The sequence below is a fragment of the Pezoporus occidentalis genome, unplaced genomic scaffold, assembly GCF_034315485.1.
Source record: "Pezoporus occidentalis ecotype Australia unplaced genomic scaffold, CSIRO_AGI_Poc_V1 ctg25, whole genome shotgun sequence".
Taxonomy (NCBI): Eukaryota; Metazoa; Chordata; class Aves; order Psittaciformes; family Psittacidae; genus Pezoporus; species Pezoporus occidentalis.
In genome coordinates this window covers 980087-993946 of record NW_026914394.1, presented here as the reverse complement: position 1 = coordinate 993946, position 13860 = coordinate 980087, and the positions used below count along the sequence as shown (strand labels likewise).

General features: G+C 57.0%; 1 protein-coding gene across 2 annotated transcripts in view; it reads left to right on the top strand.

Moving 5' to 3' along the window:
* Window positions 1-13860, top strand: part of PIK3R3 (phosphoinositide-3-kinase regulatory subunit 3) — a 79738-nt gene that overhangs the window by 3671 nt on the left and 62207 nt on the right. For both annotated transcript variants that reach the window (XM_062623002.1, XM_062623000.1), the window contains exons 3-7: window positions 1862-1957; window positions 2197-2274; window positions 10265-10396; window positions 13037-13238; window positions 13631-13716. In XM_062623002.1, the coding sequence (XP_062478986.1) occupies window positions 1862-1957; window positions 2197-2274; window positions 10265-10396; window positions 13037-13238; window positions 13631-13716 (594 nt within the window). The remainder of the gene's footprint in view (window positions 1-1861; window positions 1958-2196; window positions 2275-10264; window positions 10397-13036; window positions 13239-13630; window positions 13717-13860) is intronic.

Below are 13860 nucleotides of genomic sequence, written 5' to 3'. Positions count from 1 at the left end.
TCTTGACAGAAAAGGGAATTTTTTCATTTTTTAATAGTATTGGAAAATTCTTCCCATATTTTTTCCATTCCCAGATGGAGGTTTTGAGGGACGTGGTTCTTTGGCCACCCCAAACGATTATTCTTCTGCAACGGCAATGTGCTGCCTTGCATGCCCTTAGTGCCCACCAAGCCCCTGTGCCACTCAGGGACCCTGAGAAGGATGAAGCTATGGGGTGAACCCTGAATGGGAGAGAGACCCTGCATCACCCAGCCATGCCCTGGAGCCAGGGCTGGCTCTGCAAGGAGGAATGGTCTTCATTTGCACTAAATAACATCCTAGAAGGGTCTCTGCAGTGGGTCCAAGTACCAGTGGCCTTCCAAGGAGTTCAGATGTTTTGCCCCTGCCTGGTTGTCCTGGGTGGCATCACCTCCACTTCACCCAGGGCTGGAGAAAGTGGTGCATGAGGATGCTGTATTCCAGCCTGGCACTCTGCAGGGACAGGATGGGCTAAAGCTCCAGCGTGAGCTTGGGACCATTCCTGCTGTTAATAGTAAGGAGAAACAGACATTTTTTGCTGTCAGCACCTTCTCCCTGTCAGCTTGGAGGCCAAAGCCCAGTTTTCCCTAATTAAAAATCCACCCATGCAATGGGGGCATTCTCCATGGGTTCCCAACCACACACTTTGCTTTTAAACCTGAAATCTTCCCTTTTCCCACCCAGGGCATCCACACATCCCCACTGGGCAGGAGAGGGGACCCTCTTGCTAGGCTTGCATCAGCCACCGGTGAGCAGAGGTTTGCATCCCCTCCCTGCTCTCCAGGCAGCACCAGGGCATCACCATAGCAAAGATCAGAGCCTGGATCCATTGCAGCCAGGTTGTGTTTTTGCAAAAAGTCGAAGGCTTTTCTTTTTTTCTTTTTTTTTTTTTTGTCCAAAGTCCCTTTTTTGTTTTGCCTTTTTCATTCCTTAAATTGTTATGGGTTTCTTGGCTTCACACATGAGCTCCCTGCCTTCTGCCCCATAGCAAAAGCCAAAGACAGAATGAATTTAACAAGGGAGTTGGCTGCTCTGGAGTGTGCGTCGCTGGGGGAAAAACTCACATTCAGGCTTTATTTAATTAGCTATAAGGGATTTTATATATTTCCAGCTGAACAGACCCACTTGCCACATAAAACAGGGAAAGGGCTCTTGGCACATCAGCGTTTCCAGATGCCGTCCGTACCCCGGCGGTCTCACGCAGCTCTGATGTGCTGCAGCCGATGGCAGCCCCTGCCAGCTCTTCCCTGCCTGCTGCCTTCCTGAGGGGCTCAGGACCTGTAAGGGGGGGTGGTGTTCAATCCAGCACTGTGCTGCCAGGGTCTCCATTGGGTATAACCTTCACAGGAAGGGTTTATCAGCTGGGGTGATAAGGATCCTGCCTGGGCTTGTGCTTAACCCTGTTGCAGACACCAGAGAACCCAAGCGGGCGAGTGCTGCAGGGAGCCTTGTCTGTGGTGGGTATGGATCTGGCCCCCCAGCTCCTGCCTGGTGGCACTAAGGGCTGTGGGTGATGAGAGGGGCAGCCTCGGTGCCATAGGAGGAGGGGTGGGGAAGGGGTTTTGGCCATGCTCAGGGTGTGATGTTCCCCATGGGAAGGGCATGGGTTAGAGCAGATCTCTGCATCTCAGCAAGCAGCTCAGCCCCCAGCAGTGACTCTTACTGCAAAAAGAGGATAAAATAAGGGAGAAGCTCTCCAAAATTGGACACACATGAGCCCGAGCGTTGGTTGTGGCTCTGCCAAAGCAGCAGCTTGATCTTGTCCTGGTGCAGCTGAGGAAAGAGGCTGGAATTCCTGCAGGCAGGAGTTTCCAAGCCCCTTCTCCACATCTTTCCATCACAGGGCTCCCTGGGCAGGCAGAGCTCACTGAGTACCCCACTCTCCCGGAGCAGGCGCTGCCAACTGTGGCCAGGCTCATCGAGGCACTGGAAAAACAAGGTATGGGCAGCCGTGGTGTCCTTCCATGGCTCGTATATGGGTGCACACGCTCAGCCCCCCGCTCTGTCCGTGTTCGGAGATGCCCCAAGGGCATCACTGAAGCCAAACCTCTCGCCCCACAGCCGGTACCCGGGGCAGGGTAAGGGAGGGGTGCGGTCTGAGTCCCTGCCCGCTTGCATTGTGTTGGAGGGGAGGATGTGGGGCTCAGGACTGACCCCTCTCTCCTGGCTGCCCCTCAGGTCTCGACAGCGAGGTGCTCTACAGACCCGGGCCCAGCTCACTGGGGGATGCTGAGCTGAAGCAAGCTCTTCTGACGGGTAAGTCCTAGAGCCACATCATTCCCCATATCCCAGGAGGGATGAGAGTTTGGGGGTGCTGCTATCAGACGAGCCATGTAACTAGGCACAGCAGGGATGGGTTACTGCCTCCAGCCTTCTTTCAGCCCTGTAAGGTCCTGCCTCCATGCCAGCTCCCTCAATTCCCCCAGTATGCCAGCGTGATGCTGCCAAGAGGGATGCAGGTGTGGGGCTGGAGTGCTTCACTGGAATCTCTATTATTTGTTTAGGGAGAAAAAGGTTTTGTTTCGCAAACCTGTAGGGTTCCTGCTTGCAAAAGAGGGCAGAGAGAAAGCCTCTTGTGGGTGAGAAAAAGGGAAGAAAAAGCTTATTTTTTAGGAGAACGGGCACGAACAGGATGGGGAGGAGGGAAAACCCGCTTCCCGGCGCTGCTCCGCAATTCACGGCTGGAATGGCACGGGGGTGTTGGGGACGTGACGGATCCAGTGAGCCGCTCCAATCTGGGCTGGGGGGGCTGCGTCCAGCATCTCCCTCCTCCGGGCCGCGGTGCCCGGAGGGCGGCACTGTGGCTCCAGGCACGGTCCGGTTGTGCCACCGCGTCCCCCCTCCCGCCTGCCCTTGGGACACAGCCCCGCGGGAGCCGGGCACCCCGGCTCGGCTCGGCTCGGCTCGGCTCGGGGGGGGCAGACCGGTGGCTCTGCCAGCGCCGGGAGCCGGCGACAGCCGGGCCGTGTTGCTGGGGAGAAGGGCTGTGATGAAATCGCTATATTAAGCAGCATGACCTCATCGCTTCCCCGCGCACCGGGAGACGAGTCCCCGCCGGGCCCGGGCTGCGGAGAAGGGAGGGATGCAGGGGGAGAGGTGCTGCGGGTCCCAGCGCTGCTCGCCCGGGGGGTGATGTGGGGCAAGGTGCACCCCACACCCGCTCCTCTCCCGTTGCAGAAGCCCCTGCTGCGGTGTGGGGAAGGCAGGGGAAGGGGTGTCCTTGAGCACAGCCGCTTCCCCCGGCCCAGATTTGCCGGCTGAGGAGGTGAAGGCATCCGCAGAGCAATCCCTGGGGTCTCGGGTGTCCTGGGCACTGGTGCCCAGGCTGGGCAGGGGCACTGACAACAGCACAAGGAGGATGCTTTGCTTTCTGAGCACGCAGGAGTTACGGATCCTCTGTTCATCCCGCAGCATCCCAAGCAGGCATAAGGCTCCCCAGCAGCCCCACAGCAGTCACTATCGAAATCCTCCTGCCCAGCCCTGGGAGAGAACCACAGACCAGGGGCAAAATCCACTGGCCTTGCCAGAGCCTGGGCTGGTGCCGCTGGGTCCATCCAGATTTTCATCTCCCACTGCAGGACACAGCACTGGGCAGGGAATTGCCATCATTGTTTTCAAACCATTTGAAAGCTTGGTAAATCCCCAACAGCCCAGAGAGACCTGATGCTCCCAAGCCCCCCATCTCCCCTAGGACTTAAATAAGCTCTTTTGTTATCGGGGAGCTGCCCCTTGTGCTCAGGAACACTGAGCTGGCCAAAGCCAGAGCTCCCCAGAGCTGGCTGGAAGGGGTAGGACATGTCACACATTTGCTACCTCAGCTAAAGATGCTCAGCCCTCCCAGAGGGATGATCTGCAAATAGGATGGGGATGATGTTCCTAATAGGGCCAAGCACCCCGGCAGAGCACAGGCTTGGCAGCCTGCATCCCCATAGCCTCCTGCAGACCAGAGACCCAGTGGTGCTGCCCGAGGTCTCTCGTGGTCTGGGGAGGACAGGAGAGCATTTGTCAGGAGCACCAAGGGCCATAGAAGCCCTTGCATTACATTTGGTGAAGTAAAATATCTCTGCCAAAAAAATGGAGTTTGCATGCCCCATGGCAGAAGTGAGGGTTGTGTTTCTCTTCCTCCTGCATTCCTGGTGATCCATCCCTGCAGCACCCCATCTCTCCCAGCCCACCTGCGAAAGTCAAGCTCCATTTTAGGGAACAAGGAGAAATCAGAGCCGGGGCTGGCAGTGGCTGGAACTGAACTGTGTCTCGGCTGAGGGGAAAACCGGGTTCCCTCTGGGGGTTTTAGCTTCCCTGCAAATACCCAAATCATGCTGGTGTATGGCAGAGGTGGCAAGAAAAGTGCTAGAGAGTGCAAGGAAGGAGCAGGGGCTGTAAGAGTTTGGGTGTTGCTTTTCTAACCCCTAAACCTTAAGATGCAGGTGAAAACAGGGTGTTTTCTACACTGACAGAGCATCTGAACCTCTGGTGGGGAGGAGCAGGTTTCTCTGGGGACAAGTAGCCATGCAGGTCAGAGTGATCCTGGTTGCCCTGGGGATTGTGTCCCTGGGGCTGAATTGTGCTTATCAAACCTTTCACCATCCCTGGCCCTTCCAGAGTCCCTACCCATGGGGGTAAGCCTCATGGGGCAGCCTCCAAGCTGAACATCCCCCAGGCTTTGGGATGAAGGTTTTCCATCCTCATGGGGCTGCAGCAGTGTTGGGCACAGTGGGTTTGGATGCAGCATGGCTCCATGTGGCTCTACAGCCTGGGCTGAGCCTATCCCTATCCCAGTGATAGTGACATCTTGCAGGATGGTGGCCACAGACTGTGCACCAAACTTGATATTTCCATGATGGATAATACAGGAAAAGATATTTATAGGTGAAAGATCAGGAAAGCAAAGACAGAGCTCATCGATAACAGGGGGGTTGTGAACCAAGATGCCACCAGAGCCGTCGGGTGCAGCAGGGACTGAAGGGTGGATGGGCTCACAGCCAGCTTACCCTGGCTCCAGAGGGGAATGACTTGGTTTAGGACACTCGGCGCTCGGTTCAGACCCTCACATCCTGAGAGGAGAGCAGGGCCACGCGACACGGCTGAACACAGGAGCCAACATCACGTGGCGGCTCTGGAAAGGGACTTAGCAAAAAGCCGCAGCCCCATGGGGGCCGGGGGGGACTCACCAAAGCACTGCAGGGGATGAGGCAGGGCAGGAGCCCTGGTGCAGCCGCAGGGAGGGGGCTTTGGGCAGCAGAAAGAGAGGAGAGCACATCTTTAAATGGCAGCGGCAGTGCAACACTCATCCTGGCTGCACACGGCGCTCCCTGCAGTGCCAGGCTGCTTCGTGACTGCGGGCATCTCTGTGCCCGTTGTGCCAGGGCCACATGGTAACCCCAAGGGTTTCCAGCCCCCAGCACTCCTGCTATCCCCTGTGTGTGGTTCAGGGGCTCTTTGGGGCACTGCAGATGAGGCAAATGACACGGTGCTTGCAGACAGAGGTTTATGAGCACCTTCGGTGCCCAGGGGTGATGTCTATTCACCCCATGCTTGCTCAGGGTCCTGCCTGTACCCCTCTCCCCCTGACAGGTGCCAGGCAGCCTTCTTCTTAAGGCTGACATTGAACTTGGGAGCTTCTCGGGCTGGTGGGTGGGCTGGTGCATGTTGGAGCAAGTCGGAGCAGAGAGATCCAAGCTGGGGGAGGCTCGGCATGGGGATGGCTGCACAGTCCTGCAGGTAGTGTCTGGCAGCGCTCTGCCACTGCTGGGTAGGGATGGTCTGCATCCCCATCCCTCCTCTCCGGTGGCGATAGGGCACAGAGACCCTGCAGACTGCCCCCTCTGCATGGCTCCTTGGGTGCTCTGTTGGCTCAGATGGGGCTGAACCCATTCGGTTTGGTGGCAAAGCACCGAAACCTCCCACGTTTTGGACAACGGATGCCCTGATCCAGACTCTGGGGTCCAGCTGCAGGCGTGAATACTGAGACCCTTCCCCGTCTGCACAGGCAGCACTATGAAATGCCTCCACTGTTGTCAGGGCCGGTCAGGAGCTGCCTGCATCCCTGGGTGCTGGGGCGAATCCGGCAGCAGCGCGAGGCGGATTGGAGCCGGTGTCTCCAGGCGTGCCGTGCCTGCGCTGCCATCCTGCGCGCTTTGATCCGGGCCCCGGCGCAGAGCAGTCTGCCTGGAGACACGCTCACATGCCCGGGAATTAGGTCAGGTCTCGGTGGGGATTAGCGAGTGGTGGTGGGCCCCGGAGCTTCACCGGGGCTGCTGCTGGGCAGAAAGGGCTGGGATGGAGGGAAGAGCAACCACACACCGCTTCCCCCATCATCACAGCATGGATACCCAGAGGGGGAGTGTATCCCCATCCCTGGGATGCCAGAGGGGGTGTGAGGCCCCCAGGGGCTCTGTTTTCCCCCGGCCAGGCTATTAACCCCACCACAATGACTTTACTCCCGAACACAAGGCGCCCCGGTGCCTGCCGCACTGCTTTTTATTTATACCTGCAGTGGAAATAAACCCCGTGTCATCAGAGCCTGGCGAGAGGCATGAGCTCATCTCTTATATTTGGTGGTGATGAAAGAAGGGTAAATAAACAGCAGCAGACACACATCCCTGCCAAACCCAGCGGGGTGAACAGGGGGTGAGATTTTGCCATCCCTTCCCGTAGCTGCTGGGAAACTGAGGAAGGGAACTGGCTTTAGGAAGCAGAGGCAGGGGCAGGCAGCCTCACTGGGCACCCTTGGAAGGGTATTGCAGCACCCCTGCCCTGGTTGAGTGCAAGTCAGTGGTGAAACCCAGCTGGAAAGGTGTTTGGGGCTGCCAGGAGCTGCTGTGCATAGGCAAGGGATGTGGATGTCCTGGCAGTGTCCAGTCCTCCAGCACAAGGTACTAGCAGGGTGGCTGAAGGATGTTACAGTGATACTGAATCCTAGCTGGGGAGATAGCCCCTGATTTGGTGCACAGCGCCCCAGTAAACCCACACTGTGGGATGCCCAGGAGCCTCAAATGCTTGATCAGGTCCAGGGGAGGTACAGGTCCTTGTGCAGGTAGCATCCATGGGGATGGGAAGGTATAGCCCCAAGGACTGGACAACAAGGACACCCCTGCAGCACCAGCTGACAATTAAACTTAAAAGGTCTGGAAAGGGTATTTAAGTTAGCTCCAGATATGGGTCTGGCATCCAGGTGGGAAGAGGCTGGGAGCACCCATTGCTTTCCCCTCTGGGCTGGTGGTCATCGTGTGCACCCTTTCCCCAGCCCCAAATTTATTCCTGCTTTTCATCCCCCATGCGATGTGGATGCTCTCCACTGGTCCCCAGCTGCTTGCTTGCTCTGCTGGCAGGAGAACAAGCAGGTTGTGTGTTTGAAGAGGTTGGTAGGGGGGTGAGGTTGGGCTTTTGGGGTGTCTTCCTTCTATTTGTACCAGGCAGATGGAATCCCTCCATCATTCCCTTGGGGAAGAGATCGGAACATCTGGAGAGCAGCAGGAGAGCATTGACTCATCCTGCAGCATCATTAACTTCTTATAGCTGGTTATCATCTCCCTCTGATAAGGGGAGAGCAGCATCCATGGGGTCAGGCCAGCATAATTGGCTGGGAAGGCTCCAGGATTAACCCTTCCCCAGCTGCTGGCCAAACCTTCCCAAGCTGCTGGGACACAGCCTGTGCTGGGGAGCAGCTTGGAACACCCCAACTGTGCTCTCAGCCTAATGGGGAGCCCAGCTCACCACAGCAGCCCCAGAAGAAGCTGGGGCAGGAGGGTGCCACTCCAGGAGGATGGGGGCAATGGGCTAATGGCTATTTCTAGCCAAGGTGCCGAGGAAAATGGTGCCATCAGCAATCAGTCCCTGTCTCCCCATGGTCTCCCCATCACGTCTCTCTCTGGATGCAAAGATGTTTTTGAATCTTGCTTTGAAACTGGCTGAGCCTTCCCTTTGAACACTCCCCCAAGCCCATGCCTAATGATGCAAATGAGCTAATTAGGCCGTGGTGGAGCCCAGGGCTGATCGCCTGGGGCCAATGCCCAGCAGCGGCCCCTTCCCTGTGCAGGAACAGCTTGTGGCTGCTCTTCCCAATCCACGCCAGCCTCCTTAAGGGAAGTGACAGATCCCCGCAGAAACCTCCGTGTCAGGCAGGGCAGAGCAGCCGGGCTTGCCCTGGGTGAGAAGGGGTTTGGGGTTTGCACTCTGCTGATGGAGCAGCTCTCTTCAATGCAGCTGCTTGCCCAAGCAATGAGATGCTGAAACCCCATCCAGCACCATCGCTGGGTTTCAGCTGTGCACTGTAGGGTTTCAGCCCAAAACAGGGGTTGGAGCATCCTGTGGTATCCCCAACCCGGCTCTCCTTCCCCTGCCCAGCAGGAGCCAACCTGCCAGCTCACTTTTCCAGGGCATGTACTAGCAAAAATGGGGAATTGGCCCATAAATCCCAATATAAATAATCCTTTCAGCCAAAAAGGTCCAGAAGCATGGCTGGCTGGGAGATGGGAGCATCTGCATAGACCAGAGTGGGGCTGGGCTGCAGCAGGTGAGCACTGCCACAGCCCTGCCCCAGCTTGAGGATCCTGGGGGCAGAGTGGTCCATGGAGTGATGCTGCGACAGCGGGGGATGCCAGGAAGGCAGCATCCGCCTTTGCCTCGGGTCATGTTTGACCACTCTGGATAGCTGCCCGCCCCAGCACAGTGGCATCTGTCTCGGGCACAGCTCCCAGCAAGCTGGGTGCTTGCTCCTGGAAATGAGGTAGCGTCTCCAACGGCTGGGTTAAAGGCTTCTTTTCGGGCATTGGTCAATCTGTTTTCTCTCTGGTCTCCAAGCCAAATGGCAGGCACTAACCATAAGGGACCCGCCATGGCTTCTTGTCCCTGAGCAGACAGAGGAGGAGGCAGGCAGGCTCCTGGTCCATGGTGGAGATGCCCTATGCAGGGGAGTTCAAGGCCAAGGTGCCCCAAATCAGCCTTTGCTGTGAGCTGCGGAGCTGCTCCCTAGCCCAGCCCAGCGAGGTATACCCTAGGAGATAGCTTTTCCCTGCTCTTTTGGGTTTATCACCCCAAAAGGGAGCACAGCCGCATGTGGTCAGCTGAAATAGTTGGAGGCTCAAGATGGAGCATCTCCCAGGATGGCACCAACTTCAGTAAAGCTGAGTCTGGGGGTGAAGATACAAAGAGAGGAGGGGAAGGGGCCTCAGAGCAGGGCAAGCCAAACATCTCAATCACAACGCACCTGGCCATGTGGGGCCTGACACCTCATCAGTAAGAAAGTGCAAAATCTGTTCTTTTTTCAATATTCTAACTCAGAAGAAGTGAGAAATTCGGCTTCTCCAAATGAACCATTTCAAACAATCCCAAATATCTTGGGCTTTCTATTTTCCCACTAATCCCCCCAAGATTTCTCCTATGAGGAGAATTTCAAAACATTGCACATGACTCCAGTTCGAATCAAAGCCAGATTTTGAAACCTCCAGATCTCTGCTGCAAAAGGGACCATCACCCTCCAGGCAGCCACCTCCTGGCCTGACCACGCTGAGAGACCTCCAAGACAAACGCATGAGGCAATACCAAAGGATGCTGAAAGGGCTCTTCCCCCTGGACCCTGGTGAAGCAATGCCCTCATTCCAGCCCGGCCATGGCGCTCAGACAGACGCATCCCACTCTTTGCCTCCTGCTGGACCCTGGGACATGTCTGCTTGGAGCACTGACCCTGTCCCAAGCCCAGGTCCCTGTTCCCTGAAGCTCCTTCACCAGGGCAGCTGCCTTTCGGAGCCAGGATAATAGCTGTTGGTTGGGCATTTTGGCCTTGCTGGAGGTAATGTGGGCCTTTAGCAACATGCATTGCCTGGGGAGCATAACCCTGGTACATGGATGCATTTTCCAAGAAGTTCCTCCAGGGCTGGCCTTGGCACATGGTGCCTGGTCCTGATGGCCAGAGGTTGCCTTAGGGCAGCTGCTCAGTCCATCCCATGGGTGCTATCCTTCAGTGGGACCATGGTGGAATGGCGAAAGCCCCTTGTATAGCTGGATGTATAGCTCACACAAAATGGAGATGCTGCCTCATGCTTTCACATGGGACTCTGGGCCAGTGGAAACTGGGACAGGAATATTTGCTGGGGGTGCTGGCAGTGAAATCACAGGCTGCCATTCCTGGGAAAGGTTGGAATGTGTGGCGAAATCAGCACCCATGTCCAGAGGAAAGCTAGCAGGGATGGAAGAGCTCTGAGGAGCAGCACCACGGGCTAAGGGCTCCTGCTGTGTCTCCCTGCAGATGCCTCAGCTGTGGACATGGACCTGTATGAGGCCCAGACACTGGCAGAGGCCCTGAAGTGGTACCTCCAGGAGCTTCCATCACCCCTGATCCCTCCGGCTCTCTACAGTGACTTGATTCTCATGGCTCAAGGTAAGCACAGCCAGGCTAACCCTGTGCCTGCAATGTTTGTGTGGCTAAAGATGCTTTGTAAAGCATCTTTCCCAACGCACCTCCAGAATGGCTCCTCACCCCATCCCCTGCTTGATGCTGCACTAAGGATCACTGGGAGCATCCCCTGTGCCGGAGCAGCACTGCAGCTTTTGGGAGAAAGGGGAGCCCTGCAGGCAGCTTCTCCCCCAGTGCAGCATGGTGCAGTGCCCGGAGCAGGAGGTGCTGCCTGCCCGGCCGGGTGGCTGCCAGGGCTGGGTGATGCTGGCCCCAGAAGAAAGCGTTATTATAATAGTTTGGCTCTGCTTCCCGGGAATTTTTTGCTGTAATCTTGTTAACTCTTGGCTTTATATGGGCATAGAAAATTCCCTGCTTTTTCAGCTCAGCGCTGTCAGGAAGTGCCTGTAGGTCCCCAGCCTCTGTGTAAATGTACCAGACTGACAAGGGTTTGGGTTTATTTCACCTTGTATTTTCAAAAAAGCAGGCAGGGCTGGTACCCACACCAGCAGAGTCCATGCTCCATCCTAACAAGGAGCCTGGACCACAACCCATTTCAAATGCATCCTCGCAGAGCTGCTCAGCATCTTCTTGTCCAAGGCCCTGTGGGCATCACCAAGCAAACACAAAGCCCTTGCCCACCATGTTCGCTAGGACCTGAACCCCTTGCCACCTTCAAACCAGCTCTCATCATTGGTCACTGCAGCATCCTCCATCCTCACATACCACCTCCCCATGCACAGATCATATTCTTGGCTGCCTTAAGAGGCTAGGCATGGCCTTTTCTTAACTATGTGGGAAAATGTCACAGGCTCTTCATGGCCTCCAGTGAGGCAGGAGGGATACATGGAAAAGAAAAGGGATAACTCACACCCTGTCCTCCCTGCCCTGCACAGAAACACAGAGCCAGGAGAAATACTCCCGGGGCCGGTGGCACTGAGAAGCTGCCTTCCCCTCACCAGTCAAGAGGAGAAATCAAAGGCTGCCTCCCTTCCAAGGATAAAAACGCAATTAGGAAGCAATTAGCTGGGTTGCCTCGTTAAGTGACTTCAAAGGAAAGCGCCTTTCCCTGCAGCCTGTGCTGGAGTGCAAGGAACGGGTGCAGGGGGAGGAGGAGGGGGCAGAACAGAGGCGAAACCGATGGGGATTTCAGTGGGGCTTTAGGGAGAAAATAGAAGCACAAGTCTGTCAGGAGATGGTGCTGGGGGCTGGCAGCCTGCCCTGCAGCCAGACTCCTCCTGCCCCGCTCCAGGCTGCGGGATGACCACCTGCAAAAGGAGGTGGAAAACATCCCCACATTCCCCATTTGGATGTGGACTTTCCCCCTACAGCATCCCCAGGGTACAAAAAGCAGCCAATCGGGGTAGGGGTGTCCTGAAGCAAAGCCAAACATCCCCATAGGAGCTGCTCGTTGGATATGCAGGCACACGAGCGTCCCATCACCATCCCAGCTGGGCTGCAGACCAGCTTTGAAGGGGATCACAATCCCCTGCAGACCTGGTGCACCCCGGCCTCAAGGATGGATGCCGGGAGCTGGCTGGGCATCAGCCAAGCCTCAGCCCTGGTGCAAAGAGCCATGAGGAGCTGAGTCAGCCCCAGCCGAGCCGGGCTTTGAAGCTGGCTGAGAGCAATGCAGCCCTGGGGACCTCCCTGTCCCCCGCAGATGAAAGGGCCAGGCCAAGGCAGGGATGGAGGATGGAGCTGCAGAGCAGCTGCTTCCCATGCCCAGGGCAGGACCGCGGTCCTAGGCCACTGAGCTCACAGCTCACAAGACAGGGGAGCCCTGGCCAAGGCTGTCAGAGGGCACTGGGAATGTGGGGGGATGCTGGTGGGAACACTGCAGGGCTGAGGGCTGCTCGGGGCAGCTGGGACAGAGGTTCTGGCAGCACCTCTGTGGTGTGCAACACCATTAGGTGCCTGCTTTTATTCACATGGGCAATTCAAGAGTCAGCCCTCTCTGCTGCTGCATCTCGGGATGTGAGACCACACTGGGAGGGATGCAGGGGCTGCTGTCAACCCAAATGTAGCTTTTTTCCCCCTAAAACCCCTTTTCCTTCCCAGTTTGCTTTTACTGCAGGGGAGGGCTGGGCCTCTAGATTTGGCAGATCTTCCTGCTGGTGCCTATTTCCCCACCTCTGCTTTGCTCTGCCTTTCCCATGGCTTTGCTGTGCACCAGGTCAGGGTTTTTGCTGTTCTCTGTTGGAGCAGCAGTGAGGGGTATTTAGGTTCAGCCCCTGCCAGGTGAGCAGCTTAGCTCCCCATGCTCCCTCCCTGGTTGTGCTGAGAGAGAGAATGTGCCGAAGTCAACCTTCACTGATCTGGAGTGGTGTCAGTGGGTTAATGGGGCTGGCAGCCCACAGCAAGAAGTGGCTGATACCTTCAGGGCATCACCTGTATGGGCTCTTCACTCCCGGTGGTACCCATGTGTCTCACAGCCTGTCTGTGGGGAGGGATGGGCTGCAAACCATAGTAATGGTTTTGAGGGGCGAGGTTGAGGTCAGGGTTTTGGGGAGCAGAGACCTGCCACATCACATGTGCTGGTAGGCACCAGTCTCCCATGAGAGGCAAGAGGATGCCCCAGCCTCCCGACCTGACCTTTCTCCTTCTGTTTCCCCTTCATTGCAGAGACCCCGGGCCTGGAGGAGTGTGGCCAGCGAGCCAGAGCCCTGCTGGCCCCCCCGGCGCTGCCGCAGCCCCAGGCACTGCTCCTGCGCCAGCTCCTCTGCCACTTCTGCCACCTCTGCCAGGGCACGCAGCGGAGCCGCCCCTCGCCCCGGCTCCTCGGGGAGCAGTTTGGGGAGCTGCTCCTTCGCCCCGCGGCAGGCAGGTGAGGTGCCCCTCCATGCATGGGATGGGATGGACAGGAGAAGGGTCCCCATAGCCAGGCACCAAACCAAGCTGGTTGTGCTTGGTGAGAGCCCACAAGCGGCTCAGCCCTGAGTTTTCCAAAGGGGGAGGCCAGAGCTGGGAGCCCCCATCTCTGATGTGTGATGCTCTGCCGTAGAATGGTTAGGGTTGGAAAGGACCTTAAGCCATCCCATCTCTTCTTTGCCCAGTGACCAGGCCTGATGGCACACATGGGACTGGGATGAGCAGCATTGCTCCAGTCCCACAGGAGATCCATGGGGGTGGCTGGCTCCTGTCCCAGAGGTGTGGGGGTCTCTGGTGGGGGTGAGCTGCTGCCACCCTCACAGATACACCCCTTTCTTCTCCCCACAGCACTGAGGTGGGCCCTGAGCTCCGTGCAAGGATCCTTGAGTCCCTCATCATGGCCAGCGAGGCAGCGGAGGTAACAGCAGCCCCTGGTAAGAGATGCGCCAGAGGGAGTGAATTCTGGGGAGGTGATGGCAACAGATCTGTCCTGGTGATCAGTGCAGCGACAGGAAGGTGTTTACTATCTCTGCAGTGGTGGCTGTGCCCATTTCCCTTCCTCCTTTCTCCTCAGAGAA